The 27908-nt window shown below is 53.2% G+C and overlaps 14 protein-coding genes across 14 annotated transcripts; 7 read left to right on the plus strand and 7 right to left on the minus strand.

Annotated features, from left to right (window-relative positions):
- Positions 1-71: 71 nt before the first annotated feature.
- On the minus strand, positions 72-400 carry GCG54_00014134 (uncharacterized protein; the record flags this gene model as incomplete). Its single annotated transcript, XM_045413975.1, has 2 exons — positions 72-245; positions 329-400. The coding sequence occupies 2 exons, from the start codon at positions 398-400 to the stop codon at positions 72-74; spliced, it is 246 nt and encodes an 81-aa protein (XP_045269079.1).
- Positions 401-955: 555 nt separating this feature from the next.
- On the minus strand, positions 956-1366 carry GCG54_00014135 (Glyoxalase domain-containing protein RDO1; the record flags this gene model as incomplete). Its single annotated transcript, XM_045413976.1, has 1 exon — positions 956-1366. The coding sequence occupies one exon, from the start codon at positions 1364-1366 to the stop codon at positions 956-958; it is 411 nt and encodes a 136-aa protein (XP_045269080.1).
- Positions 1367-2066: 700 nt separating this feature from the next.
- On the plus strand, positions 2067-3056 carry GCG54_00014136 (Cytochrome P450 monooxygenase mpaDE; the record flags this gene model as incomplete). Its single annotated transcript, XM_045413977.1, has 1 exon — positions 2067-3056. One exon carries the CDS (start codon positions 2067-2069, stop codon positions 3054-3056), a length of 990 nt encoding a protein of 329 aa, XP_045269081.1.
- A 1912-nt stretch (positions 3057-4968) lies between these two features.
- GCG54_00014137 (uncharacterized protein) lies at positions 4969-5544 on the plus strand (the record flags this gene model as incomplete). Its single annotated transcript, XM_045413978.1, has 2 exons — positions 4969-5088; positions 5170-5544. The coding sequence occupies 2 exons, from the start codon at positions 4969-4971 to the stop codon at positions 5542-5544; spliced, it is 495 nt and encodes a 164-aa protein (XP_045269082.1).
- Positions 5545-5783: 239 nt separating this feature from the next.
- GCG54_00014138 (Proline-specific permease) lies at positions 5784-7514 on the plus strand (the record flags this gene model as incomplete). The annotated part of the gene is made up of 2 exons (XM_045413979.1): positions 5784-5968; positions 6035-7514. The coding sequence occupies 2 exons, from the start codon at positions 5784-5786 to the stop codon at positions 7512-7514; spliced, it is 1665 nt and encodes a 554-aa protein (XP_045269083.1).
- Positions 7515-8904: 1390 nt separating this feature from the next.
- Positions 8905-9390, minus strand: GCG54_00014139 (uncharacterized protein; the record flags this gene model as incomplete). Its single annotated transcript, XM_045413980.1, has 2 exons — positions 8905-8957; positions 9015-9390. The coding sequence occupies 2 exons, from the start codon at positions 9388-9390 to the stop codon at positions 8905-8907; spliced, it is 429 nt and encodes a 142-aa protein (XP_045269084.1).
- Positions 9391-12075: 2685 nt separating this feature from the next.
- GCG54_00014140 (LysM domain-containing protein) lies at positions 12076-14183 on the minus strand (the record flags this gene model as incomplete). The annotated part of the gene is made up of 2 exons (XM_045413981.1): positions 12076-13336; positions 13402-14183. 2 exons carry the CDS (start codon positions 14181-14183, stop codon positions 12076-12078), a joined length of 2043 nt encoding a protein of 680 aa, XP_045269085.1.
- A 779-nt stretch (positions 14184-14962) lies between these two features.
- GCG54_00014141 (uncharacterized protein) lies at positions 14963-16045 on the plus strand (the record flags this gene model as incomplete). Its single annotated transcript, XM_045413982.1, has 1 exon — positions 14963-16045. The coding sequence occupies one exon, from the start codon at positions 14963-14965 to the stop codon at positions 16043-16045; it is 1083 nt and encodes a 360-aa protein (XP_045269086.1).
- Positions 16046-16317: 272 nt separating this feature from the next.
- Positions 16318-18027, minus strand: GCG54_00014142 (Chitinase-3-like protein 1; the record flags this gene model as incomplete). The annotated part of the gene is made up of 2 exons (XM_045413983.1): positions 16318-17722; positions 17810-18027. 2 exons carry the CDS (start codon positions 18025-18027, stop codon positions 16318-16320), a joined length of 1623 nt encoding a protein of 540 aa, XP_045269087.1.
- Positions 18028-19268: 1241 nt separating this feature from the next.
- GCG54_00014143 (uncharacterized protein) lies at positions 19269-21269 on the plus strand (the record flags this gene model as incomplete). Its single annotated transcript, XM_045413984.1, has 1 exon — positions 19269-21269. One exon carries the CDS (start codon positions 19269-19271, stop codon positions 21267-21269), a length of 2001 nt encoding a protein of 666 aa, XP_045269088.1.
- A 658-nt stretch (positions 21270-21927) lies between these two features.
- GCG54_00014144 (uncharacterized protein) lies at positions 21928-23091 on the plus strand (the record flags this gene model as incomplete). The annotated part of the gene is made up of 2 exons (XM_045413985.1): positions 21928-22575; positions 22600-23091. 2 exons carry the CDS (start codon positions 21928-21930, stop codon positions 23089-23091), a joined length of 1140 nt encoding a protein of 379 aa, XP_045269089.1.
- Positions 23092-23404: 313 nt separating this feature from the next.
- Positions 23405-24761, minus strand: GCG54_00014145 (Transcription factor gsfR2; the record flags this gene model as incomplete). Its single annotated transcript, XM_045413986.1, has 2 exons — positions 23405-24090; positions 24143-24761. The coding sequence occupies 2 exons, from the start codon at positions 24759-24761 to the stop codon at positions 23405-23407; spliced, it is 1305 nt and encodes a 434-aa protein (XP_045269090.1).
- Positions 24762-25617: 856 nt separating this feature from the next.
- GCG54_00014146 (uncharacterized protein) lies at positions 25618-26544 on the plus strand (the record flags this gene model as incomplete). The annotated part of the gene is made up of 1 exon (XM_045413987.1): positions 25618-26544. The coding sequence occupies one exon, from the start codon at positions 25618-25620 to the stop codon at positions 26542-26544; it is 927 nt and encodes a 308-aa protein (XP_045269091.1).
- Positions 26545-26655: 111 nt separating this feature from the next.
- GCG54_00014147 (uncharacterized protein) lies at positions 26656-27747 on the minus strand (the record flags this gene model as incomplete). Its single annotated transcript, XM_045413988.1, has 1 exon — positions 26656-27747. The coding sequence occupies one exon, from the start codon at positions 27745-27747 to the stop codon at positions 26656-26658; it is 1092 nt and encodes a 363-aa protein (XP_045269092.1).
- Positions 27748-27908: the final 161 nt, after the last annotated feature.

Raw genomic sequence — 27908 nt, forward strand, 5'->3', positions numbered from 1 at the left:
CACTTCTTCGCCACCTACCGTTGACGTGTCTTGATTTCGCAACACATTCCAATTCTGTTCAAACTCTGTATTCATAAGCTCCACGTTCTGTGTTGGTCTTTTTGGCGCGAGATTTTGATTTGTTTTGGTAACTTTTCGTGGAGGCTGTCCGCGGCGATGGGCCTTAAGCTCATGCCTACGGAGCAGGTCTCGTCTGGCAAAGGCATGCGGGCAAAGAGTGCATTTATATGGCTTCTCCTTTGTGTCTTGCACGGTTTTTCGTATTAGTGTCTGATTCACTGTCAAACATGCAGTCATCGGGTTGCTCACGCGTGCGTTCATGCCTTACTAGATGCTCCGAGCGGTTGAACTCGCGAGAGCAGTGTACGCAGCGGTGAACTGCCGGTGCTTGGGTGGTCATTCTTGGGTCGTCAATTGCTTTCCTGTGGGTAAGATAACATCAAGCGTTGTTCCCGTATGAAGTGAGGTCAGCATAGACCAAGGGTGTAAAGTGAAACGGAACGCCGAATATTCGGCAAGGAAAGGATGATGAACAGGTTTCCCCGCAGCCCCCGCGTTTGCCCCGCTCCGCAGCATTAGGGCCTTCGGGAAAGGCTGAAGATCGCCGAAGTCAATGGCCTTGCAACAGCAGGTTTCAATAACTGTATCTTAGTGGTTGGGCTTGTTTGCAAGTTGGCCAGGATCCTGTAGAGATCTCAATTTACTACGCATGCAGAAATTATTCAAGTACGTCGATCACTCCGTTCATCCGGCAGAACAAGTTTGAAAATTGAGTACTAGATTTTGAGGCAGAAATACAGCCACATCGACTCGGCCTACAGCGTCCTGATGTGAGGTAAACGTCATGACCTGTGCCGTCTCTTCGTTTAGGACCCTGAGCTTCATGACTTGTAATGAGAAAGTCTAGGAGTTCAATATGTCAGCATCTCCTGGCAAGTGGTTCAGATGTGGGATCTTACTCAATGAGATTTCCGTCCGGATCCCGAACGTAGACACTCTGAATAGGGCCTTGTGCTCCGGTCCTGGCGACGACCTTTTCGCCTTCGAGCACCTGGATGCCATCTGCTTGGAAACCCTTAATAAGCTCCTCGAGGTTTGTGCCGTCTTGTACGAGGAAGCAGAGATCCGCTGTGCCGGGCAATGCTGTTTTCGCTTTGGGCTCGAACTCTTTGCCTTGCTGATGGAGGTTGATTTTGTGCGGACCAAACTTGAGTGCTGTCCTCTGAACCGAGGGATCCAAGGGTGAGGTGAACGTCTCGGCCTTCATTCCCAGGTACGTACTGTACCAAGATACGGTCTTGGGAACGCTCGCGCAGGTGAGCACGAGATGGTCCAAGGTCTTGACAATGGCTCTAGCACCTGACATCCTGGTTCTTTTTTATGGAAACCTGGGCTGACCGCACAGTTTGGTGTTGTAAATGACGGAGATTCTTGGCGAGGGTAGAATTGCAGGATGATTGCTATGCAGCCTTTGGAGTTTGTTGTGCGGTCAAGTTGGGACGAGGGAGCAGGAGTAAACAATGGGATGAATTGGAGAGAAACAAATACGTCATTGCCGCTAAAGCTGACTCACCTGTGTGGTAGTTTGGTGACAACTGCCGAACTCCCGAGACCTTCGGCTTCCAGAGCCGGCGCCGAAGTCGAACTCGCCGGAACTCCACATCCGACGCCCCACACGTATTCAAGTCGGCATGAAGACCTTCGCAAGAATTCTTTGCCGCGAATCGAACAAGATGGAGAAGCTCGAATCGCAACACTCTCCAAAACCTCAACCAACATTGTCCATTCAGTCGTTGGAGGTTGTGGACCTCCTACGCCTGCGTTGGTGCTTGTTGGAGACTCGACCAATGAAATTGCTCGTATGTCGAGGCATCTCCATCTCTCCAACTCTCTCCAACACCCTCCACAAATCTCCAACGAAGCTGAGGCATCTTAGCTGTGCCGTGCCTTGATACTCTGGGTATGATGAGCGACCATTGCCACTGAGCTCGTGTTCAGGTAAACTTGTAAGTGACCAAAAATCTGTGTCGTGTTACCATCTTCAGCGATTACTCCCTCCATGCAAAATGGCCCAAAGCGATAGTTCGACGTCATTTGTGAAGCTTTCGTTGCTCCCCAGTGGATTCCTCACTCTTCCGGAGCATTTCTTCTGCGCAGACCAACATGACCAAACGGTCCGAAATCTTGTCCCATCAATGTCATTCCTGCTTCAGCATCCCGTGACTGGGACCCGAATCGTGTTCGATCTGGGCATGCGAAAGAACCTGAACGACTACCCTCCTGATATTCAACCGCATCTCAAGACTCGGCAACCCATCCACACGGAACCCGATGTTTCTGATTCGCTGCGCAAGGGTGATTTGGGACCCGACGATATCGACGCCGTTATTCTGAGCCACGTTCACTACGACCACGTGGGAAACCCAAAAGACTTTGCTCGGGCGAAGTTCATCGTCGGGTCCGGGACTCGCCATCTTTTAGAGCACGGTATGAAATACCACTCGGCGGCGAAATTTGAGAAAGATCTGCTCCCAGGCGAGCGAACCATTGAACTGGGAACTCAAAGGAGCAAGATGAACCCTCTACCCAGCTACAATGCAGACCTTGCGCTTTCAAACATCCCACCAACGCAAGGGCTTGATGCCATAATCCCGGATATCAACCATGAGTGGCGGCCAGTCGGCCCCTTTCCCAACGCGATAGATTTGTTCGGAGACGGGCTTGTCTACATTGTCGACAGCCCTGGACATCTCATGGGACACTTGAACGTTCTAACGCGGGTGGCAGACAAGGGATGGGTGTACCTTGCCGGCGACGCTTGTCACCACGCCCGGATACTCGATGGATTGACGGATATGGCTTCATGGTCCGAGAATGGGATGACTGTCTGCATCCATGCCGACAAGGAAGTGGCAACGGATACGTTGCGCAGGATTCGAAAACTGAAGACGCATGGATTTGAGGGGAGTATGGTAGAGGTCGTTCTCGCGCATGATGCGAAGTGGTTCTGGGAGCATCAAGATGCCATTTGGCCGCAAACTCTCACAGTCACATAATAGACTCCGTTGGTGTTTGAAGTGATTTGTGCTCTCGCAGGTGATGGTCTTCAACGGCGTCATCTTCGGCGTTGACGCAAGTGAATGTCCCAACGATGTGGAGCAAATTCGCCTAGCCTTTTGGCTGGCACATTATGGTTGGAGTGGGTTCGAACCCCGTCAGTCATCTCTTCAGTTGAAGCATGAACAAGTTCATGAACAGATGGGGTTGTTTCCTCGGTCCGCTCTCTGTTGTTCTCCAACCTGGCCTTTTTCTCTAGCTACCGGCGGTGGCGACTGCAGCAGTGTATTGTTCCCATAATCTGATGCGGACAGGGTGGTTGATGGCAGGTCGTGGGTGTTGAACGCTCATCTGGAATACCTTCGAGTTGCTTTTTTCGTGATGTCGAAGGAAGAATTCTGGCTTGTCGTCGAGGTTGGGTGTAGGCTGGGAGAATTGCTAGCGTAATCAGAGACTCGTTTCTCAAGGCATTCCGGATGTAAAAGGTGGTCCGTATCAGGTATGCGGCAGGGCGCGACTAGGCTGCAAGGCGTGTTCGACATCCGAAAAGGCAATCTTCCCCGAACGTTCCGGAGACATTTGATGGGTATCGTTGATTCGTTTGGCTCGGGTGTTAGTCGCAGGAGCATGGCATGTCGGGTCGTGGCAGGGCGTGGAGGACGTGGAGTTGCAATGGACTCTTACACAGGGGTTCGTCCCGTCGTTATCAGGTCCATGACGTTAGACTGCGACGGAAAAGCAGAGTAGCTGAGTCAAGCCACGTAAATGTTTCGTATCTCTCGCGGGGGCACCAAGAAGTAGGTCGTCTGAGCCGCAACGGCGGTAGGCAGACAGGCGGCAGATATCACATCAAAGTCGGGATCGGGATCGGTATGGGTCTCCGACGAACGCTAGTGTGTCGTCGGTCGACCATTCCGTCTCCCTGTCACTCGTGGCGTTGGACGGACGCGGAGGAGGACCGGGGAGTTTGGGGTGCTGTACCGGAACTAGAGCAGAGCATGCGGGGGATTGGTTATCAAGATGCCGATGGGCGGCGGTATGGATGCCAGTTCAGGTCCCCCATCCCGTCGCGCTGTGCATGCGTGTGTTGATAAGCTTTTACGGCCCCTTGTCTCATAGAAGACGTTGAGTTTGCATGCGACAAAATGATTATTCTCACGGAAACCTGGGTTTGTATCATTCGCAGGCGTGGGACTACAGCTCATTTGTGTAAAGTGGACGGCAAATTGCGTGCTAATCATGCGATTCTTATCGAGGGCGCGGCTCAGGACTTGCACCCAGCGAACAGGGCGCGACGCGATTCACGTGGAGCAGGCTGTCAGTCAGTCCGCCGTCTGGTTCATCCTTCGGCGATTGCAACTGTCGGCCTTCGGGCGCAACGGTGAAAGCTGGAGATGGGCCAATGAGAGGACTGATCGATTTCCCCAGGGCCGAGAGGCAATAGGGTTTGAAGAATGAGCGATTTGATGAGAAAAACGTGGTGCAATTAACAGGGACTCTGGAGAAAGTGGTCAGAAATGTCAAAGTTTTACGTGATGCTTCTCCAGAGACGCGGCAGTGAGCGGGTACCATCGGTGTTTCCTCCGTCTGGGACCCGCTCTTTCGGGGATCAGTGAAGCACGTGATATGGGGTTCACTGTTCGAGGTGAGGGGTAGTCTTATGTAAGCCACGTAGAGATTGTGGATAAGGCCAGCCCATCTTTGCCTGCGTTTTTGGTGCAGGTACGGCGGGCGAAGAAAGAGGGGGGGAAAAAAAAAAAGGAAAAAAAAAAAGGGAAATCGGATGCCGGATCGGGTGACCTTCTTGACGCTAAGCAAAACTCTCCGTTTCCTCGCCTCAGCCATGCCATCCATACCAGGGCACTCGGTCAGTTACATTTACGGTCTCTTCGTCGGTCAGCAGCATCAGCAATGGAATATTTCTTATCGCACGTTTTCCCGAGCGTGAGACCGAGGTGGATATGTCCGTGGAGCTTGGCACCAGCAACTGTGGGCATTCTGGCCCGCCAAGTAGATAAGCCTTCCGTCCGAGTGCGTTACCCCATGGGTTCACTGAAAACGTTACGACACAGAAACAACTGATGGCTGCCACCGCTGCCGTTTCGGGCCTAGCGTTTCCCCGTCGCGAAGCTTGCCCGCGTCCAGGGCGCCCACCCAGTCAGTGCCGAGCAACTTCCATCCACTTTTGCGCAGTACCTACCTAGGTTTTCGACAAGCAGCCAAGCACTTGCAGAGCCTTCAAGGGTCGTACTCTCGACTCCAGATTCCCTACGTCACCCAGCAACACCCTTCTGGCTTCAATATCCTACCTACCTGCTGGAGTGCTCCTCAGGCGCAACACAGCTGACGGGCAATCCCACAGGTGCGGGTTCCGTTGCTTGGCTCAGTCCCGGTACAAAGGTCTTCATGTCTCACGACATCCACCCCGAAGCCAACATGCACTCGACCTCTTGGCCAAGTCGCTGCCCCCAGACCGAGACTCCATAATACTGCAGCCCGTCCCCCTCGAGTCCTTTGACAAAATTGATTAGTCTACTCTCTTCTGTTCGCGCTCCTCTCCGCGTTCTAGAATCGTTCCGTGGTTGCGCCGGGGACGCCCACCGACACTATTTGCGACCATTTTTTTTTTTTTTTCAAATAAGACACTCCTCGTCCCTCGTCCTCTCCTTCACTCCACCACCACCACTCCGAATCTTCTCTTCTTGTTCTCGCCCGGCTGAGCAGCAATGGAGAAAGACTACAGAGGCGGCGGTCCCATGGACGACGTCGAGTCCAAGCACCAGGGCGAGTCCTACCCCCGCGACGTCAACTTCGCGGCTCTCAGCGGCGAGCCCAACCTGCTCGAGGACAATGACCAGCTTCAGCGTGGCTTGAAGAGTCGACACATTCAGTTCCTGGCTCTGGGTGGCGCGTGAGTCTTTCTCTCATTCCCTGTCTACCAATTGCGCCTAGAAACGCAAGCTGACCTCACCCCAAGCATCGGAACCGGTCTCTTCGTCGGCTCTGGCAGCATCCTCTCCGCCGTCGGCCCTGCGCCGCTCTTCATGGGATACCTCTCCATGATGTTGCTCGTGTGGAACATCATGAACAACCTCGGCGAGATGGCCACCTACCTGCCCCTCAAGGGCATTTCGATCCCCTACTTTGTCGAACGCTTCGTCGAGCCCAGTCTGGCTTTCGCCGCCGGTTGGAACTACTGGTACGCATACGCCATGCTCGTCGGCGCCGAGGCCTCGGCCGGCGCCATCCTCCTCGATTACTGGCAAACACCCGTCCACCCTGCCGTCTGGATCACCATCATCCTCCTCGTCACCCTCGCCCTCAACATCTTTGCTGTCGAGATCTTCGGCGAGGCCGAGTTCTGGTTCGCGAGCATCAAGCTCATCACCATCCTGGGTCTGATCCTTGTCAGCGTGGTCATCATCCTCGGCGGCGCCCCCGATGAGGGCCGCATCGGCTTCTTGTACTGGTACGACCCCGGCGCAATTACACCATACCTAGTGGACGGGAATACAGGCAAATTCCTGGCCTACTGGACCGCCTTCGTCCGCGCTGGATTCGCCTTCATCACCTCCCCCGAGCTGATCGCTCTCGCCGCTGGTGAGACCGTTGCTCCCCGTCGCAACATCCCCAAGGCCGCCCGCCGCTTCGTCTGGCGCCTGGCCATCTTCTACGGCCTCGGCTCCCTCATGATCGGCGCCATCACCCCCTCCAACGACGAGCGTCTCCTCAGCCCGACCTCCAACGCCGCCGCCTCCCCCTGGGTCATTGGCATCCAGCGCGCCGGTATTGGCGGTCTTAACCACGTCATCAACGCTGCCATCCTCACCTCCGCCTGGTCCGCCGGCAACGCCTTCCTCTACTCCGGCAGCCGTATCCTCTACAGTCTCGCGCTCAACAAGCAAGCCCCGCGCTTCTTCACCAGGACCACCAAGCGCGGTGTCCCCTACACCGCCGTCCTCGGCACCTGGTCCATCGGCCTGCTCTCCTTCCTCACCGTCAGCAGCGGCACCTCGACCGTCTTCACCTGGTTCATGAACATCAGCACCATCAGCGGCTTCATCGCCTGGATCGTCGTCATGATTACCTACCTGCGCTTCCGCAAGGCCATGATCTTCCACAACATGATGCACCGCCTGCCCTTCAAGACCCCGCTGCAGCCCTACTTCACCTGGTTCATCCTCTTCATTCTCTGCATCCTCACCCTCACCAACGGCTTCCAGGTCTTCTTCCCCGGCCACTGGAGCGTCTCGGACTTCTTGGCGGCGTACATCACCCTGCCCATCTTTTTCGTACTGTACGTCGGCCACAAGATCTGGTTCCGCACGCCGTTCGCGAAGCGTCCTGAGGATGTGGACGTCATCACGGGCGTGAAGGAGATGGAGGACATGGCGGATCTCGACGAGGAGCCGATCCCGAAGAACATGTTGCAAAAGTTCTGGTTCTGGCTAGCATAGTGGTATCAAAAGTCTTTGGAGTACAAATTTATGGGAGTTTGACATCTAATAGATAACTATTTGAACATATTCTTGTCCATCGGCATAACCTTCGAGGAGCTGTTTGTTTACTGCTGATAGTGGAGACATCGTCAAACGATGGAAATCTCAGCACCGCTTTTCCAAGTCAACGGTGATTCGTCACCTTCGGGTAAAACTCGTGGCCGTCGCCATGACCGCCAAATATTGACAAGCACAAGAATTACCCAAAGAACAACAACGAAGAACAACGGAGGAATGAATACTCCACGGAAGCCGAAGGGAGATTCCTGGCCCCGGGTAATCCTCACCAGAAGCCCGAAGAGGATCCATATCACAACACAGAAGTAAAGCCAGACAAAGCCAAAAAACATAGAGCCTTCTGTTATGCCTGGATCAAAGTCTGCAATGATTCGCATGCATACTGGCAGGTGAAGCTGGTCTTGGATGCGGCGGCCATGGCGAATGATGGTTTCCGATCGCTCCATGACACATACTCTGAACAAAGCCTGCAGGATATCCAATGTCATTTGGGCATAAACTTCGGCCAGAGCATCGCAGCAATCCGCCATGATTACTGTGGTGGTTTTTTTTTTTTTTTTTTTTTTTTTTTTTTTTTTTTTTTTTTTTNGGTTTTTTTTTTTTTTTTTTTTTTTTTCTTTTTTTTCCTTTTGTTTTCCCCGGGTTTTCTGTTTTTGATGAGCAGACTAATCGCAGGAGCGGATTTCTGAGAAGGTAAGAGACCTTCGGTACTTCGTTGTTCTTTTCGATTAGCCTGCAAGGATCAGTCTTTTGATTCAGTTGCTACTCCTTCGCCATATAGAATGGCATGATTATAAAGGGAGACTCATGGGCGAAATATTGCTCGTCCTTGGCAGTGGTTTATAGGCTCTGGAACGTGGTGACTAATAGAACTGGATTGTGTAGAATGGCGGGTGATGGAAAGTGAACTAGAAACTTGAGCAGAAGGGCACTAAATATTTAAAGTCAGATTTGTTTCTTGGGGGGTTTTTTTTATGTGAATATCAAGGTTAGATATCAAGGAACTCTGGTAACTCCGAAGCTTTAGCCAACACACAAAAACGCCGGCCATACATGCCCTCACCTTGTATGTCAAGACAAGCTTGGGCCAAACTTGAAACTTTGCGCACGGTCACACCTGTTGTGCTTTCGCCACCGTGTTCTCAAAGGTAACATCCATCCATTGCTGCCAAAGTTCTGGCTGTTCGCCGTACAGAGAAATTTTCTTGAAGGATGAGGGGGGGTGGGGTGGGGTTGGAGAGGAAGAAGAGGAAGAACGATTTAATGGATCAGATAGTGCATTAACATAATTAATTATTGCAAATTGAAAAGATGAATCAGGATGTACCGTCTAAACGCCCCCGCTGTCGCCAGTTCCAGCAGATAGAATGCCCTTCTGTACAGCTGCATTACAATATGTCAGTAGTCCTATCAGTGTGGTCTGGCACTCGCAAGTCTTACCTGCTCTTCTGACCGTAGTCTCAATAATGCGCCCCTGCTCATCGACGTGATATGTCTTGCCCTCAGTGCTAGGCAGCGCCTCGACGGCCTTCACGACGGGCGGCTTCAGCATGTTCTTGAATTTGCTGAAGGCCGAGTTTGGGTCTGCGGGCGGCTTGGTGGCGGACTTGGGGATTTCCTTGACTACCCGCGTCGAGACGATGTGGTAGTTGTCGGTCGCGACAGGCTGGCGGTCGGTACCGCGGAGGGAAGCGGAACCAGCGCCGGCATCATCGGCGTCGCGGATGAGAGGGCGGACGGAGGCGGTGTCGGAGCCGACGGTGGTGTCTTGGCTAAAGACGGAGGGGTCGAAATCCTTATTCTGAGTGCTGCTCATGACCGTTTCTTGGCGTGCCAGTTCTTTCTGAAGTGAGAATATGGAGGACCTCTTTCTTCCATAGGTATCGTAAGAGTGGATCACTGTTTATAAGCTTGCAAGATGAGGCGATGCTTAGGTATATTAGCCGAGGATGCGCATTATATCGCCCATGATTCGATAGCCAAGCTTTACTAAATCCTGCGGGTAAAGCGTGATGAACGTCGCTGCAGCTGGTCGGTTAAGCTCTTTACGCCCTGCCTACGTGACGGGCCGCCCCATCAGTCCAAGGAAGGATTGAAGAATGCTGACAAGTGACAATCTTTAGTGGCTAGGCTTACTTGGCTTTCGTGTTCATGGCTGATGATCTGATCATGTGAGCTCTGAATTCTGCCTTGCCCAACTGCGGACCACATGTTGTAAGTAAGGCTTCTGCGGCACAGCAGATCTGCTAGGTAGGTCATGTGCCATTATTCTGGAAAGCAAGAGGGCAACGAAATGAAAGACATCAGCAATTCTAGGCGAGAGAAGGAGTCAATTCATCCATGTCTCCTGGGTTATGCTAATGAAGCCAGCGTTCAGAAAGACCACAAGTAGCTCGCGACATCCAAATTCTCCTGCAGGCTCTCGAAAATCCTACGACACTCAAGCAAGCCAGGAAACTCCTCTATGTGCCTCCGAGCGTAGTCGTCGTCCAATTGCGCCGAAAAGTCATCCAAGATTATGTCCACATATAGGCATCCAAGCCCGGCCCCCTGCAGGAGCATACTTTTATTCACATTCAAACGCGCGACCTTGGGAAGATCTTTCGCGAAGCGCTCCATGACTCGGACGCAAAGACGGAAAGCGGCGAAGAAATTGAGGCGCGCGACTGGTTTCTCACCCTTCATCTCCGGCAACACTTTGTTCTTGACGCCCTCGATGATCATGTTCATGGGCTGCAAGCTGACCCATCTTTCAAGCCGTTTCGCCTCCCGCTCTGAAGCTTTCCTGTCGGGATCTCCAAAGATCTCGTTCCAGAAACTCCAACGCTTGGGTGTATAGTCCCACATGTGTGCGGTATGGAACAGGGACATGGTCTCCGTATCCATGTGGCTTTTGCGATAGGCGTCTTTGGTGAACGGCTGCGCCAGTCCAGAGGCATACCACCCCACGAGGTCTTTATTTTTCTGAATGCCACATCCTTGGGCTCTCCGGAAGTACGTGCTGAACTTCTTCTTCGGAGACGCGCCAAAGAACAGACGATCTTTGAATATCTCGCAAAGAAAGTCTAGGATAGGGATAGGCTTGATCGGGTTATTGCCCAATTGGCGCAGGGCGTTGTACATATGAAGCGTTGCGCAAACGTGACCGCTCACGCTGCAGACATAGACACCATCGTGCATCGCAAGGGTGTGGAACTGAATTCATGCCACTTTTCAAGAGCTCTCTGCCGTGCAACCCCCTTTCTTCTATGTGCCGATGTGGCAGGTACTGTTGTTTGTCAAATTGTCTGTAGGTAGCCGTTGCCAAGGTCTCAATGCACCAACGATGAGGGGGTATTCCTGCAGGTTCTCGAAATGGACGTCGCGTAAAGATGGGTCTTCTCTTTGCGTTTCCCTTTTTGAGTATCAAGTGTGATCAGGCTGCATAACAATCTATTTTTTGTTGGGTGGAGCATATATTGTCTCTTTATTCCCGTTGATCCGCAAAGAATTCACTGAAGGTTGCAACTTTAACCTTTTCTAGGACCTGCAGAAGAAGAGCCATGTCTTGACGCATACATTTGCGTCTACTCTAAGGCTTTTGAGAGAGTAAAGGTCAATACCTTATCTTTGTGAAGGATGTTGCAATTATTTGATTTGAGGATGGGCTCGCTTATCCGATTGAAAGAGAACATGTAGCTGCATTGACAATGTCACCTGAGGTGACTGTTGAGGTACGAGCTAAATGCATCCAAGATCTCATTCATTTCACAGACCTCGATTGTACTCATATTAATCCAAGCCTTTCCTGAAAACGATCATCAATAGCCTAGGAAAGTCGAGGCAAGAGGCTAACGATTGTCTCATCTCGTGTCTTGGAAATATATGCAGATGCAAGGACGGATTACAGCAGGAGTTCAGGGGTGTTTCCCAATCAAGCGGTGTTTTATCTGATCGTATTCTAGAGCTCTTCTGAAAATCAGCAATTCAATTCGACAATAGACCTCACCTGAAAGCTCGAGGTTTCTTTCTCAATTTGATACTTTCAGTGGAGAGATCAGATGAGATGCTGTCAAATATCTTGATCTACTAGGAGTGAGGTGAAAAATGTTTCCAAGGTGGTTAGTTGTTTTTTAAAAACATAGGAAGACTCAAACAGATTAACGGAGATGGGCTTCCCAAACACGGGTGTCTTAGCTTCTATTAGTAACAAGTCCAAGGCAATTGGCCCCTTGTGCAGTTTGCAAACTTGACTCTTTCCATAGCTCATGTACTAACCCACCTGCCTCCGTCTTTGTAGATTCTAGTGTACGGCATCAATGTTTGAAAGCCAGAGATTAATCAGAGCGAAGCCGATCTGTATCCTAGTAGTTATTCTCCCCGGTAATTACTTTCATGCCAAATAGGCGCGCCAAGGGTATTAGTTAGTTCAACTTCTAAGCACAAGTAACAACAAGATGAAATTGATTCGATGCATATATACGTATAAATAAAAGCCTTCATAGTCTCTCTAGGACGCATTTCAGGCCGGAGTAGGCACACCCGATGAGATAGTCGTCGGAGTCGACCCCGAAAGGCCGATGCAATACCACGTATCAGCCCACAGGTTGGTGCAATCGGTACCGACCTGCGGGTTCCAGGTGTAAAAGTCGCTGAGGGCGATGCCCGCATATGAAGCGATATCATAGCAGTACAGGGCGGCTGCATCGCTGCCGCGGAAGTAGAACCTGACACATCCGTCTACCATACCCGGCATGAACGGTGACGGGGTCGTCACGGCGGTGCTGATCGTCGTTGAAGCGCCAGCAGACGATGTCGTAGACGAAGATGTAAACGCTGACGCTGAGCTTGAGGCAACCGTCGTGCTGGGTACAATGGTTTGGCCGGCCGAGATAGTAACAGTGCTGATGGGGGCAATGGTCTCCCACTCACTGGTGCTGACACAAACGTAGAAGTCTACCTTCAGGCCAGCACAGTCAGACCCGACGGCCGGGTTCCATGCGTGGAAGATAGTGGCGTTGGCGACGCCGCTGTCCTCGATAATGGTACCACACGTGTCGGACGGCGACACAAGCCAGAACTGAGTACAGCCAGACACGACACCCGTCTGAGTCGGCATGCTCGCGGGCACAGTTGTCGTCACAGCGTTGGAGCGCGTCGTGGCCGTTCCTGGAACACCTACGCAGTAATACGTGTCCTGTTGGATGTTGGTGCATGACGACCCGACACTCGGGTTCCAGGAGATGAAGTCGGACTCGGAGAAGGTGCCGAACCATGCGGCGACGGTGGCGCAGTCGTCGTTGACCCGGGTGATATACCACTTCTCACAGGTGCTAATGGTCCCTGTGGCCGTGGGAGACGCTCCGCTCGTGATTGTGGGAGGCATAGGTACATCGCTCGCGGCCGCAAAGTTGGCAACGCAGTAGTAGTAGCCGGACCAGAGACCCAGGCAGTCACCGTTGAGGGCTGGGTTCCAGCTAAAGAATTGCTCCTCCGTGATGTAATCATACACATCGAGAACGGTCGTGCAAGTATCGTCTGCCTGGGCCTGGTAGTAGTTTTGGCAGCTGCTGGGGATGCCCGTCTGCTGCGGAGATGCGGTGTAGTTGGCAACAGCAGTGGCTACATAGCCAGGATAGGGTGTAGACGCCGGCGCGGTGAAGTTGGTCTGAGACGTGTACCACTCTATCCTCGACGAGGTTTGGGACTGAATGCCGACGCAAATGTACCAGCCTGTGTACAAGCCGCTGCAATCTTGTCCAATAGTAGGATTGTACTCGAGGCTTGAAAGCAAAGAGCGTTAAGTCAGTCGCAGTTTGAGTCAGACGTCTAGGGAATTCAGACTTACAGTTGCTCGAGCGTCAGTCTGTTGCTGTAGTAGTTGACAACATCCTCACACGTCTGGCCTCCGGCTACCATGTGCCATGTGTTGCAGTAACTCGGTTGACCAGACAGAGTCCGTTGTGGAGGCAGGGCCGTAGCTGTATACGGCGCCGTGAGATTGAACGAAGTGACGGGATAGCGTGTCGAGTACGGAGTCGTTGTGGTGTTCACGTTCGTCCTTGTGCTGCTTGTAATAGCGGCAGTCGAAGTGACAGTTGCCGAGGAGGCACTGCTGGTCGTGGAGCCTTGGTTTTCGTTGATGCCGACACAGTAGCTGTAGTCTGGCCAGAAGTTGGTGGCGCAGTCAGTCGATACAGCAGGATTCCACTCGAAGAACTGATCAGCCGTAACGCTGTACTCCTGCTCTATGCTGTAGCACGAATCTCCTGATACGACGGTGTGCCAGGCATCACAGTTGCTCGCGATGCCTTCCATTGTCGGACCCGGTGCTCCGACCCTGACGCAGTATGAGTAGTCGGGCCAGAAGTTGGTACCGCAGTCGCTAGACACGGCCGGGTTCCACGCAAGAAATTCGGCCTCTGTGATACCGTACTGCTGCTCGATGGAATAGCATGTGTCGCCAGAGATGACGGTGTGCCAACCACTGCAGTCCCAGGCGATTCCGTCCATTGTGTCGCCGGACGGCGATGTGTCCTGGGCGAGGGCATGTTGATAGCCCACGACGATGGCCAAAGCGGCAGCTGCCCGAAATCTGAGGCTCTGGATCATGTTGAATTGTGTATTCATGTCGACCGCGAAGCTAAAAGAGTGACAACAGCCAGCCGTCGATGGACGAATGGACAGAATTGAGTTGTCCGGTCGCTAGAGAACACGCCAGAGAACTTTGAGTTCGGCGGGACGACGCGGGTATCAGTTCGAACATCTGCAAGAGCTTCAAGGCACCATCTAGTAACAAAAGTCCTTTTCGTGAACCATGATGCCGCGTATCTCCAGATGGTGGTAACTACTTCACATCCATACCGAAAGTAACATTAATCTCACGCCTCTGACGCGTTATAGGATTCGGAAGGACCGAATTTTCAGCAACCAGATGTGCAATATGGAACTATTGAACACCTGCATCGTGTGTGTCTGATCCGCAGTTCTGTGCTTCTGCAGACAATGTTTCACCCTAGAGGGTGAGGAATCTTACGACGGTATAGACTTGGCGATATCTCCGGCGAAGGAGCCGGAAAGGTGGGCGGGAAGCGGGGCATGTACCGGTACAAGACCGGGGCCCCCTTGGACGATAGAGCCGGCCGCTATGGAGATTACGCGGGGACGGGCGGGCTTTAAACGCGATGATGGCCCGCGATGTCCAGGCTGCAGTCAGCAGGGGTTGTGTGAACAAGCAAGCAGGTGAATCTATCGGACGAACGTCTCCGAGTCGACACGCAAGCTGCCGCCAGCTCACTTTACCTCTCCTGGCCTCCCCTTCGTCTGCTTTGTGTGCAACATCTTGTCTTGACACCGTCGTCACATCAGTCTTTCGTTCAAACGGCTTTTTCTAGCTCTCCACGCAAATAATGGTGCCCCTTACGCTCTTTTTATCTCTTTTCTGCCTCCTGTTTGGCAGCCATGTGCTGGCTGGAAGTTCCATCTGGCAACCGGCGCTCGTCAGCAGAAGCAACAGCTCCATGTTGGACAAACGGTACTATTATGTTATTAAAGAACCGTCACCGTTGTACACGCCGTGGCCCAACCGCGTGATTCGCTACTGCTTCGCGAAAGAAACGACTGCGGCGCAAAAGAGCATGCTGAAGAAATATCTGAAGGATGCGCGCAAAATCTGGATCTCCAAAGGACTGGACAGCACCTTCAGAATCGAGGAGGTCAACGACAAGGTGTGCACATCCGAGGCCACTGAAGTCCTGCAGGTGCATTACCGCGAAAATGTCATGGCCACCACCGTTGGGTTCCCCAGCAACTTGGTCCGGTCTGGCCCACAGATGTATCTCAGCGACCGCACTGACATCGGCATGCTGGATGTCGTTGGCAACTTTGCTCACGAACTTGGTCATGCCTGGGGACTCTATCACGAACACCAAAATCCCAAGTTCTGGGCGGGTGTTGCTGGCGCCGACGGTGGCGAAGTCTTCGGCCCCAATAACCCCGGAGGGTGGAATTGTGACAACCTCAAGGACTACTACACGGCTGCGAGTGGTGGTCTTCGCCTTCAGACCGGTGGAGGCGGATTTCGAGATGTGACAATCGAACAGTTGTGCAGTAATTGGCAGATAGCCAAGAATGAAGGGTTCAGCGCCAGTGAATACCTGCCTATGCCAGGAGTCGGCACCCCGCACTCTAACGGCCACGGCGATAACGACGTCGACTGGCAGTCTATGATGATCTACCCTTCGGGTGCTGGAGGTAACCCAAATGGCCAACCCACACCTGAGAACGACAATCGAGATGCTATCTTGATGAAGCCGGACGGCAGCAGAATCCCCATCAACTTAGCGCCCAGCAGCTTGGACATCGCCGCCTTGAACGCCATGTACGCCGACGTTGAAGGAACCAAACTTGACCTTCTCAATTCCTTGACCAATTTCAAGAAGGTGTACAAAACTAGCCAGTCTGGTCCCTCTGGCGGCTCGGGGTGCTTGTGATCATGGTCGGTTGCCGGATAGCATTGTTGTATATACTTAAGCTTCGTAGATTGACTACCAATCTTTCTTTCCACGTCAATCTGTTCGGATTTTCAACACGCGAAATAAGTGTCGTTAAATCCACATTTCAAGGCCTAGTGATATTCACAATCATTCATGCGATCATACAGGGGCAACTTGAGCACACATCTATTTCGAATAGGATAGTAAGTAGACATGAATAGAATCAATTGAAGTCTACTGCACGCCGGTTGACCTCTCAGCCCAGACGACTAGCTACTCGCATCCGTGGAATTGCCGGAGATGTCCTCCAACGTGGTCCCGAAGCAGGCCGCGATTTCCGGAGGGTCGTCAAGTATGATGGTCGTCTCCCTGCCAGTTTCGGACAGGCTTTTGATCAGAGTGCCGTCGTCAAGATCGACGGCCCAGATCATGACGCCTCCCAGACATCTTTGATTGGCATAGTCCACTTTCATTTTCAATGTCTCGGTATCATCCCATGAGACCCACTGGTTCGAGTCCCAGGTGACAATTTGCACGCCGGCCACGGGATCTAAAGTCATGGTCGCACCATCCTCGATGATCTGCATGATTTCATGGGCAGACAAGACGCCAGCAGTCCCAGTGCAAGCTCCGCCGTTGCCACCTTCTGAGAACTCACATCCCGCGGCCATGCAGCTCGGGTCTTTCATGGTGAAAGAGCGGCCGTAGAAGCCGAGACCAAGGTTGACACGGCTCGGGTTGATGTTGTTTCGCCAGAGAAGCTTGAGAGCCTCCTCAATCTCGGTCAAGTTGGTGTGAGCGTGGGCGTAAGGACCCAAAGATTCAATGGTTGAGTCCCAGACACCGTGAATATCATAAGTCATGACGTTGAAGAAGTCGACATGGGGCTCCAAGTTGATAATGTCGAAGCCTTTTAGGTACCAGTATGACGCAGGCAGCGTCATGGACAAGCCCTTTGGCGTGCCAAGGTTGTTCAAGCGCTTGCGCAGGCGTGAGATGAAGTTGACAAAGTTGTCAAAGTCGGCTTCGATACCACCACGGTCTTCGGCCACAGGGTATTCCCAGTCGATGTCGACACCGTCATAGCCATAGTTGGACATGAAGGTGACCAAGCTCTCAAAGAACTCATCCTGAGCACTCTCGCTCGCGGCCAAATCCGAAAAGGTCGTCCGCCACGCGCCCGGGTCGTTCATGGCCCATCCGCCAATGGCGAGCCAGACCTGCAGCTCAGGTTGCGTCTTTTTCAGGGCAGACACAGAGCCGTACAGACTGCCCGTTGTGTCGTCCATAGGTTCCAGACGGAAGGTTTCAGGGTTGATGAGCGAGAAAGAGTAGAACAGATGGGTATAGTAGCCCTTGGGAATCTCTTCTGGGGTCATGGTGCCGCAGGATCGTTGCGAGTTCCAGCCCTCATAGTAGCCGATGGTACGGCCATTCGAGCTGCCGGCCGCGATATCACACTGCGGCGAGGACACGACCTCGCCGCCGCAGAATCCGGGATCGGTGCCACAGAAGCCATACTCACTGCAACATACGTTCAAGGGGCAGGCTGTGGCGTTGGACCACTCGATGCCCCAGCCCGGATCGCACTCAGACTTGTAGTGGCACGTCGATGTGCAGCCGTCGCCGCAGAAGTCCGGGCCTAAGCCGCATACTCCATTGCCTTCCTCATCTCTGCGATTTTGCGTGTCAGTCCAGTTCCTTGGCGGACAGAGGGGATCCGATACTCGCTCAGCTAGAGGGAGTTGATAGTTGACTTACAAGGGCCCGCAGCAGCCGATATCGCAGCCTTTAGTGGCAGTGCATACGTAGTCATCGTCACCTTCATCCTGCCTTTTGGCCAACTTTCCAGTTCTATGGAAACGGACTTGTCTGGCCATTTCTGCCGTATGATTTGTGTCAATGATGGCTTGGACGATACCAGGAGCGAGGACCAAGCACGCCAGGGCGAGGCGACGAAGAGAGTACCTCGAAGCCATGGTTGACAACATAGAACAAAAGAGTGACTGTCGCTTTCTTGTTTTCAGAAGATACGAGAAGGAAGAATATGGCGAATTCTGGTTGAAACAAAGAGAAAGGGGGCGGGGGAAAGGGATTCTCACCGATGCTCTCAACTTGGACAACATCCAAGATGATTCAATGGGATGCATCAGAAAGTATTTTTGTCGCCAGTAACTACTAGGTATCCATCAAATATCCCACCTTTGTCGTAGGCTGTTGGTGATTCCAGGGGCATGTGGTCATGCTGGCGGTTGTAGGATCCTGCCCCTGCTCGACACTTGAATGCGAGCTTGTATCGGTACTGTTGCCCATAACCTTGAATGACGGACCTGCATATTTAGAATCCCCCACAGAAGCTTATCTGAAGTAAGCGCTAGGGCTCGTTTTGGGGTTTCCACCGCAGGTGTAGTGAACCCTCACAAAAGACCCTTTTGTTAACGTGGTGTGATAACCGAATTGGCACCCCGATCCGTGGGACTTGGTTTTAGGCCCGGCCAGACACCACGTGGGCATGCAATCCTATGATCAGTGCCTGACTACGGATTAAATCAAGCATTGTGGCTTCCCGGTCAGCCCTAACTACGTTCGGCAATACGTAAACGACAAGACGGAGGTAGGCCGATGCCATGATGATGTGCCGGCGACTGGGGTGCGGCCCGAAGTGCTCTCCACGGCTCGAGCGGCCAACGAGCAGGCGGCGCATTCTTGAACGCCAAGAATATCACACGCAACGGCAGTCGACATGATGTGGCCGTTGTTGCATTAGGCAGCCAGCTAGCCATGATTTCCAATGATTTTGGTCGCAAAGCACCGAGATGAACCATCACACAGATCCTGGCTTTGGGATCCTTCGGGAGGAGGGATACCAAAGTCCCAACCCACGACCGCAGACCCGCCCCCGACGTTCCGGTCAGAATGTCACCGGCATCAGGTCTGGATAACATTGCTTGGACCGATACTGCGATTGTGAATTTGGTTTTCCATTTCCCGTAACTTTCCCTCTCGCGCCTGCCGGAGCTCAAGTTTGGGAGTTCACATCCATAGCCGTCCTCGCGCCCTCGCGCGACTTCCGTCCTTTAGACATCTTGTCTCTAGCCTCATCTGTGGCTCATTCACACTCTTTTCAGACATCTTTTTCTTAGTTGTAAGCCTTGACTGCAGAGACAGTCGCTCATTTTTGCTCTGCCTTCCGGCTTGTACGTGCTTCTTTACTACAGCCATGCGGATCACGCTCCTCTTGACTGTCCATGCTCTCGGGCTAGCCCTGGTGGAGGCCTATGTTGTGCCCTTTTCTCAAGCCAGCAACGCATCAACATCTTTCCTCGCTCCAAAGAGACAGAAGAAACGCAGCCTTGGCAAACGCGATGACAACCCCAGCGACTATAGCTGGATCAAGCGCTGGGCCGCCGTAGGCGATAGTTACACGGCGGGCATAGGTTCAGGCAAGCCTCTGGGCAACCCCATCTTAGACGACCCGGAGAACACCAATTGGTACTGCTCCCGCTACGACACAGCCTGGCCGATGATTGTCAACGACGCCTTAGGCTCAAGCGTGGAGAACTTCCAATTTGTGGGATGCAGCGGCGACAGAACGGGCGGCATCTACAACCAGATCAAGGCTCTCGAAGGCGACCTGGACTTGGTCATGTTGACGGCTGGAGGCAACGATCTTTGCCTCGCCAAGCTGATCGAGAAGTGCGTTTTGGTGCCCAGTGGCGACTCTTCTTGCGACAGCGTCATCGCGATCGCTCAATCCAACATGGAGACCATCCTCAAAGGCAACATGAAGCAGCTGATGGCGGCTCTAGATGAGAAGATGAATGACGACGGCGTCGTCATCTACAATGGCTACGCTCAATTCTTCAACACCGAGACGGAAGACTGCCAAAACCAGCCCTGGGCGTATGCCACGCTCTGGCCGGGCAATTCGGGCCTGACCATTGAGCGCCGCAACACCTTCAACGACTTTGTGGTTCAGATCAACAATATCATCAGGACTGTCGTTGAAGAAACTTCCAGCAATTCTGACTATAAGTGGAAAATCGGCTTCTCAAACTGGGACCCGTGGGTGTACGACGGCGTTCAAGGTCAAATGTGCGATCCGGACGGATCAGGCGACTACCCTGACCCTGAACAGCCCGACCTGCAATTCTTCAAGCCCGACACCAGCGTCAGCGATGACGACGTAGACCTCAAGCGCAGGTGGGAAGAGTATGGTCCCTTGGTCGAGACCAGACGGGCTGCCCTGGCTGAAGTCGCCCGTCGCAACCTTGAAACTGAACTATACAACTCGCTTCTGTTCAACTCGGCGGACCCTGGTGCTGAGGTTAAGCACAAGCTGGACCGCCGAAACCCCTCTCCTCCGGGATGCCCCGGAGACACGGACGACGAGATTCAGCCCCCGTCCATCGGGCTGCCGGACTGGGTCGGCAAGAACTTCCACCCCAATGAGCTGGGTCACTACACCATCGCTTCCTTCGCTCTGCAGACTCTCGTGGACACGCGTGCTGCCGTTCTGGACATCGAGGCACCCTCATGCGAGGCGCAGGACAAGTTCACATGCTGGCAACATAATGGAGACGGGTCCAAGGCCTACGCGTCAGGCGACCGACTCAACGAGGACTACAAGGACTTCTGCGATAGTGTGACTCGTCCCACAGGCCAGTCAGGGTGGAGCTACGCCAAGACATACCACAAGGGCACACCCGACGAGACCGGCTTTCTGCTCTCCATCGCGGAGGGGAGCACCAACTACGACAAGCAGGAGTGTCTTGAAAAAATGTGGGCCGTCATCAACAACTGTGACGGCAACGACCCGGAAAACCCCATGAACTGGAAGTTCGGCGGCGAGTACGTCCACGGCGATTACACATACCAGGTCAACCCCCAGAAAGACAACCGCCACTGGCCGGTCCCGAAGGAGGCCGGCGGTGATTGCAAGGGCTGGTATCATGGCTATTGGAGCAGCTATGTCATGCACGGCTACGGCTGGGCAAGCCATGATTTCGGTCAGAAGACGCTGATGACGGAGGCTAAGGACTGCATCGGTGGTGGCCTGTCGATGTGGAGGTTTGAGTATTTCGACGAGCCGGACGATGACGGCAATGAGTGGAAGGCCGACTTTAACACTCCTATCTGGGTCAGAGCGCGATGCTTTGGCAATAATAAAGCGCAGTTCGCCGCTGGAGGGTTCACACACGGTTGTGGCGGAAATGATTAGCATGAAGTGCGATTTTGTTGCGTGTAATAGGGGGCGCCGACTTACACCTGAATAGTGTAGTGTTATTTTGATGACTTCCACAGCAATGCATATCTGATTGCATGATGAATTTCTCATATCACAGACAAAGACTTCCCTGGGAACTAAAGTCTTCCCAAGAAGCATAATCGCCTTATGCATGAAACTGCTTCGTCCCCGAGTCCACTCCGAGTCCGCCGATCCTTTGGACCCACACCTCCGCTCCGGGTCCGAGTGTTCATGGTATCACAGCCCCGACGACATAATCAGACCTCTCTTTTTGTGCCCCAAAGCCATAGCCTAAAGCGGTTGAGCCCTAGTCGGTGCCTCGTGGTCTGGTCTCTGCCCCCACCACCTTTGGAAATTCCTTCCCTCCTGAACTTTCTTTCAGGTTTCTCTCCTGCTTCACAATTATCAGCACCTCAAACCACCCCTAACTTTTGTGAATTGGTCAACAACCCTTCCGACTTGAGGGTAGAACACTCCTTTCATCAAACCCGATCGGCTACAGTCTAGTGAGTACAAATCTACGTTTCTTTCTGCCTCCAAAGAACTTTACTGACAAGGGGGGTGGAACAGCGATCGACGACGCTCCAGCAACGCCCCGAAGACACTCGAAGCAACAGCTTGAGATCCGACAATGGCCCCGTCTGCCTCGAAGCTTATCGGTGGTACCGGCGCTGGTGGTGGTCCCTCCGGCGGCCCCAAGGTTCCCGGTCCCGGTGCAGACAACGAGCTGTCCACCTACTTGTTCAAACTCAAGAACACTATCGCTCGCATCGGCATGATGTCCCGAATCAACAAGTCCACTGACAATCCTTCTGTCATCCTGCTCAAGAAGGAGATCTACGACTTCTTCAAGTACTTGGAGGATTGCCAGGATTACTACGACATGAGCATCACCGCCGGCCAGGCTAATCACCAAGGAGACTTGGCCGCCCGCCTGCTCTCCATTTCGGACGGAGAGCCCCCCGAGAAGCAGCGTCTCTTTACCGCCGGTGATAAGTCTCGTGCTGTCAGCCTCCGCCAGTGGATCGATGACAGCGTTCGTGCTGATAGAATCGTCGATGAGAAGACCGTCAATGAGGAGACCCACGATGAGATTTCCAACATCTCTTCCGTCATCACCTTCATTGACGACATTCCACGTCCCCCCACCAACCATCCGATCTGGGGTGTTGAAGGTATTATGCATGGCCTGACCATCATTGGCATCCATATCCGCTTCAATCCGGATTACAAGCACTTTCGTCACCAATCCAAGGAGTACGGACACAACGGTCTCGAGGTCGGGTCCTAGTATCCCCGCCAGCTTTCTGCTGTGTTCCATGGCGCCCATGGACAATCCCAAGCCGGCATCCACGGCAACATCACCACCGGCGCATACAGTGTTGTCATCTCGCCGACCTCGGAGTCTACGGACATTGACACTGGCGACGTCGTCTGGTATTCCGGCTCGGGCTCCGAAAATCACCAAGATGTTGAGAAGGTTCCCGACCGAACTACGGGCACCAAGGCCCTTGCCGCCAGTCTTGCTACTGGAAACATGGTCCGAGTCATCCGCGCTGCCGCCAGCAAGGGCAAGCAAATGCTCTTCAAGCACGCCCCCAAGGTCGGCTTTCGCTACGACGGCTTGTACCAAGTTACGCTCGCCACTACCTCTGTCAATAAGCATGGAGGCCGTATCGAGCAATTCAAGCTCGTTCGTTGCGAGAATCAGGATCAGCCCGGCCTGGAGGAACTCCGAGGCATTCCCAGCCCCGGCCAGCAAGATGATCACGCGAAGATCTTTGAGAAGTGGTGAGCGAGGGACATCGAGGGTTCGGTTTGCATACCACCGACAGAAGATCTTGGGAATCGATTGGTCTTTTGATTTTGGTCGTTGAGTATGCGTGACAAGCACTACGTGCTCAGGAATGCCCAATGAGAGGCAATTAGCTAGCTTTACGATAAGAACGAGACTTGCGTTCCATCTTTCTTTCCATTTCATGTGAACGACTGTCTTCCACTGCTGGGAAAATTTCCGTGGGCTTGCTGGATCACCTGTCCTTGCCCAAGCCTCCCTGCCGAGTGGCATAAGTCAAGATTCCGTGGAGTTTAACTCAAATGCATTTCTGTCACAGTGTGCCGCCTCGATTATAGAACCACAGCCTCGTATCGTCTATGCCGAGAGCTCCTACCATTAGCATCCTGCCAAACAAGTCAATATCATCCGCGGAAGCATCCCTCAACGCCTCATTGAAGGACTGTTGATTAATCACAAAGTGCTTCTTCTCTCTCCAAGCAATGGCAAAGTCGACAACATTCGGGGCGCCCCAGAGGTGAGCTGACATGGTCCATGACTGGCAGAAGATGTACCTGTCCGAACACCCATTGGGCGGTTCTCGTCCTATCAGCATTTGGTGTGTGATGAGAAAGAAACAGGTGAAGAAAATGGTACGACGAGCTGACTCCTGCCATATCCATTCTTGCCAGAACTCCTTGGTGGGACAGAATGACTGATCCTCTGCTGGACCTGTCGTGGGTTGAGATGACTCCCATTTGACGAAAGGAAGCAGTGCGAGCATCGCGGGCTCGAGGGCCGTGAGGCTTTGTTGAGCTGAAGCTCGCATGGGAATATCACCGTCAAAGATGCGGATGATTTGGTAGAGGAGTATGGCATGCAGGCGCGCGAGGGCCTCAAGCCTTCCTTTGGGCGGCGGAGCGGCGAGGACCTCATGTGCCCTGGCCTGAATAGTACGCAGTATCATGGCGGCGTTGTATTGGTTCTTTGCAGCATACAAAGCACAGCACGCTTGTGCATCTGGCGATGATATTGTCAGTGGGGCTCCATGACTACCCGCAAAGTGACATACCTTGCATCTCCCTTGGCATGTAAGCTCTGTACAAGTAGGGATGTGACCAAGGGGTCTGGTTTTCAGATACCATAGACGAAGGCACTTTCTTGATGACGTCGAGAGCATACTGGATTCTGCTCGCTATCATCTCCTCCAGAGAGGTTTGTGGGTGGTGGCGAGAGGGCACCAACATCTGGTCGGGCTTTGGTGTAAGTGCCACCGGGAGGGATAATGCTCCGTCCAGCAGAGCGTCGGTATTAATCAAATCCTCGAACCCAACATCGAAGTCGACATCCTCCAAGGCCTCTAGATCCAGTGGAAGAAGGTCTGGGCCGTGTGACCACGACACAAGAGAATTATCCGTACAGGCGTCTAAGGTGGCGGGAACAGGGGTCTCAGCGGCGGGGGTCGGGTCGCTTTCCGGCAAAGGTGATCCAAAGCTCTGCGGAGTATGATGGGCTGCGGATGACTTTGATCTGGCGGACAGCGGACTTGGATAGACGCAGTCGATTTTCCGCCGTGAACACCGCAAGCACGAGGGTTGGCCGTGGTCGCATCGTCGCTTGGCTTTCGTGCAAGCCACACATGTTTTCCGCCGCGGGGGCGGGTTGGCCCGCTCGAAGAATGAGTTTGACATTTGGCAGTCTGATATGCGGAGGTTTCTCGTCTGATATGTCGAAACCTTGAATGAATTAGATTCGCGATGTCAGTGTGAAGGGCAAATCGTTGAGGTGGAGCGGAATGCGGGCGGCGATGCTGCAGGCATGGAGATGGGGTGCTTCAGGGGATTTGCTGCGCTGAAGAAGCGCTGAGCAGGTCATCTTTGTGTTGTTTGTCCGCGGACTTAGTCATCTGGCGGGATTCCGCCATCATTTTCCACCACCAAGACTTTCATCATCCTTCATCCTTCGGCTCCTTTGTCACCCCGCACCAACTTCTTCCCAGCAACCCGTACAGATCAATTTGGTGGCTGGGTTCAGTGACATGAAGGTCTGCAATAGAGACCGCCTAACTTTGCTGTACTCGCTCGGCTACTTCTCATATGTGGTTTTCTGGATCACTCTAATAAATACAGTGATAGAAACAAGTAGTAATGATGATAATAGCGACGACGACTAACCGCGACGACAGTGGACGACGACGAGGACAACGACAGTAACAGTAACAATAACAACCATAGCAGCAAATTAGATCATCACCACAAGAAAAATAGGCTGTCTGCTACAATATGTTCTCCGCGGCGTGGCTCCGCGGATCATCCTGTCGGTCGCCCTTCCTGGCGGACAACATAAGTCCCTTAGGCGCAAAGCCGCCAAGGGTATGTAAGCTGGATATAGACCACGTGAGATGACAAGAACCGATCGCTGAAATGTAGTATATAGGACTTTAGTAAATACAACGATGACGGGAACAGATCATCCATCTTCATCAAAGCTACCTGGGCATCCAAGAGTCACACTCAATCTACGTCCACGTCGACAGACACCATCATCATGTCTCAACAAACCATCTTCGTCAGCGGTGCCACAGGCACAGTCGGCGGCGCCGTTGCTCATAGCCTCCTCAAAGCCAATATCGCAGTCCATGCCCTCGTCCGTGATCCCGATTCGCCAGCCGCCAGAGCCCTCTCAGATCTCGGCGCAAGTCTCACCAAAGGCGGCTACGACGATGATGCGCCCCTCAAAGAGGCAATGAAGAACGTCACCGGCGCCTTTCTCAACCTGACTCCTGACTTCATCGACCACACCTGGGAACTCCGCACCGCGAAGCGTATCATGGCCGCTGCCAAAGAGGCCGGCGCTGTCCACTTCATCTACAGCAGCGGTTTCGCCGTTCAGGCACCCGAGAGGTTGGAGCACTTTGACCCAGACAGCTTTGTTTCCATGGTCCTCCATTCAAAGCAGTCCATAGAGAAGGCGGTTCGAGAGGCTGGGTTTGAGTACTGGACCGTCTTGCGGCCTGGAAGCTTCTCGTCGAACTACCTACTTCCCCAGGTTGCCCCTTTCCCGGATCTGGTCAATCAGGGAAGGTTCGCGAATGCTTTCAAGCCAACCACCAAGATACCGACGCTAGACCCCTACGACATTGGGAAGTTTGCTCTGGCAGCTTATCGCGATTCTACGAGATTCAACCGCCAGGAAATTCCCCTGTCATCGGAGATGCTGACGGTGGATGAGATCATGGCGAAGCTGTCCAAGGCCAGTGGAAAGGACATACGGGCGATTTTCTTGAAGGAAGAGGAGATCGACGCCCAGAAGGCTGGGAATCCTTTTATTGCTGGGCAGTTGGCCGCTCGCGACATGGACCAGTTCGCGGATGAGGAGAACACTCGAAGTTGGGGGATTACTATGACTACTTTTGATGAGTTCCTTGAGAGGGAGAGAGAAAGAGTCATGCAGACCTATGCCCAGCTTGCCTGAGCTTTGTCATTAAAGCCTCAAAGAAAGCGGATCTCATGTATCGAAGGAAAGAAAAGTGCTGGATGAACCTTTGCAAGAACTTCTTTCAGCCTTTGGTGGCAATAAACGGTATCAAGGATACATCTCCAGAATCTTCCCCTTGTCTCCGTGCTTTTCGCCCCATTTCGCCGTACCTTCAGCCAATGCTTCCACCAGCGCCGAGTCATACTGCTTCCCGCTCTCTGCCCAACCGACCTTGACAGTTCTCCAAGTCAACCAGTCCTCCGCCAGAACGCCCTCGGGCGCCCGAAACAGCCCCACGGCGACGTTGAAGAGCCTGTCGCCATCGACCAGAGCGCGTTCTGGACCACTGTAGAAGGCCAGTACCGAGGCGCCACATACTCCGCAAAAGGAACGAGACACCTTCTCCGTCGACTGGAACATCTTCGAGGTCCCGAGTGTGAGGTCCTCCGGAACCTGGGGCGTGATGCAAGATTGGGGTACGAACGCCCAGCCGGTGATGTGGGCGCCTGTCTGGAGTCTGCAGTCGCCGCAAGTATCTGATCCGGCCATCCATTTGTTCGGTTCCGTGGGCGAGATCCAGTCTTTGTACGATTCGACGCCGGCTGATGGTCTTGAGATGGTGAAAGACACCCCTCCGCATTGGCATTGAGCCCGAAGCACTTCCTTGCCGTCGTCTCCAACTTCGGGTCTGCGTAGTTTGAGCTTCGTATCTGGCTTCGGGTTCCAGACTTTCAACTCCTTGCCAGCGATACTTGGGAGCCAGTCGTAGAGCCCCCCTCCCAGCGTCGAGTGCGTGTTGACATGCTGCTGAATATCCCACACCGAGGGAACATCGTCCTTGTTGGCGTCGAATATGGAGGCAGAGATGACCCAGTCGTCGTCTTCAATGCCCTGGTCTCCAATGTGGCAGCTGCAAGTGCTGCAGAAGTAGCGCGTGCTTGCCGCGGAGGCGTGGCGGTAGGCGGTTAGGGCCGAGAGCGAGGATGGTGAAAGGAATGACGGGGCGACGCCAGACGGCAGTGGTGCATGGAAGATACAGAGTGTGCCGTGTGTGTAGCGGCAGATGCTGCAGTGGCACAGGTGGACTTTGAGCGGGAGGGACGAGGTCGGGACGGTGATTGTAAAGTGGACGGCTTTGCAGTAGCACTGGGCTGTGAGCGTCTTGCTCCCGTCTGGGTGAGTGTCTTGATCTTTCTCCATGGTGTGTATGTAAGATTACTGGAAAATCCGTAAGTGGGAGTGACATGGGAAGTCGATTTTGTGATGAGTTGAATTTGAAGATGAAAGACGCGGTGGGATGAGGGGAGGTTGGTCGTGGCGCGCTGACTGCCAAGTTCTCGTTTCAACCCCGCGATTCTGGT

Source organism: Colletotrichum gloeosporioides, assembly GCF_011800055.1.
Source record: "Colletotrichum gloeosporioides strain Lc1 chromosome Unknown consensus_14, whole genome shotgun sequence".
NCBI lineage: Eukaryota > Fungi > Ascomycota > Sordariomycetes > Glomerellales > Glomerellaceae > Colletotrichum > Colletotrichum gloeosporioides.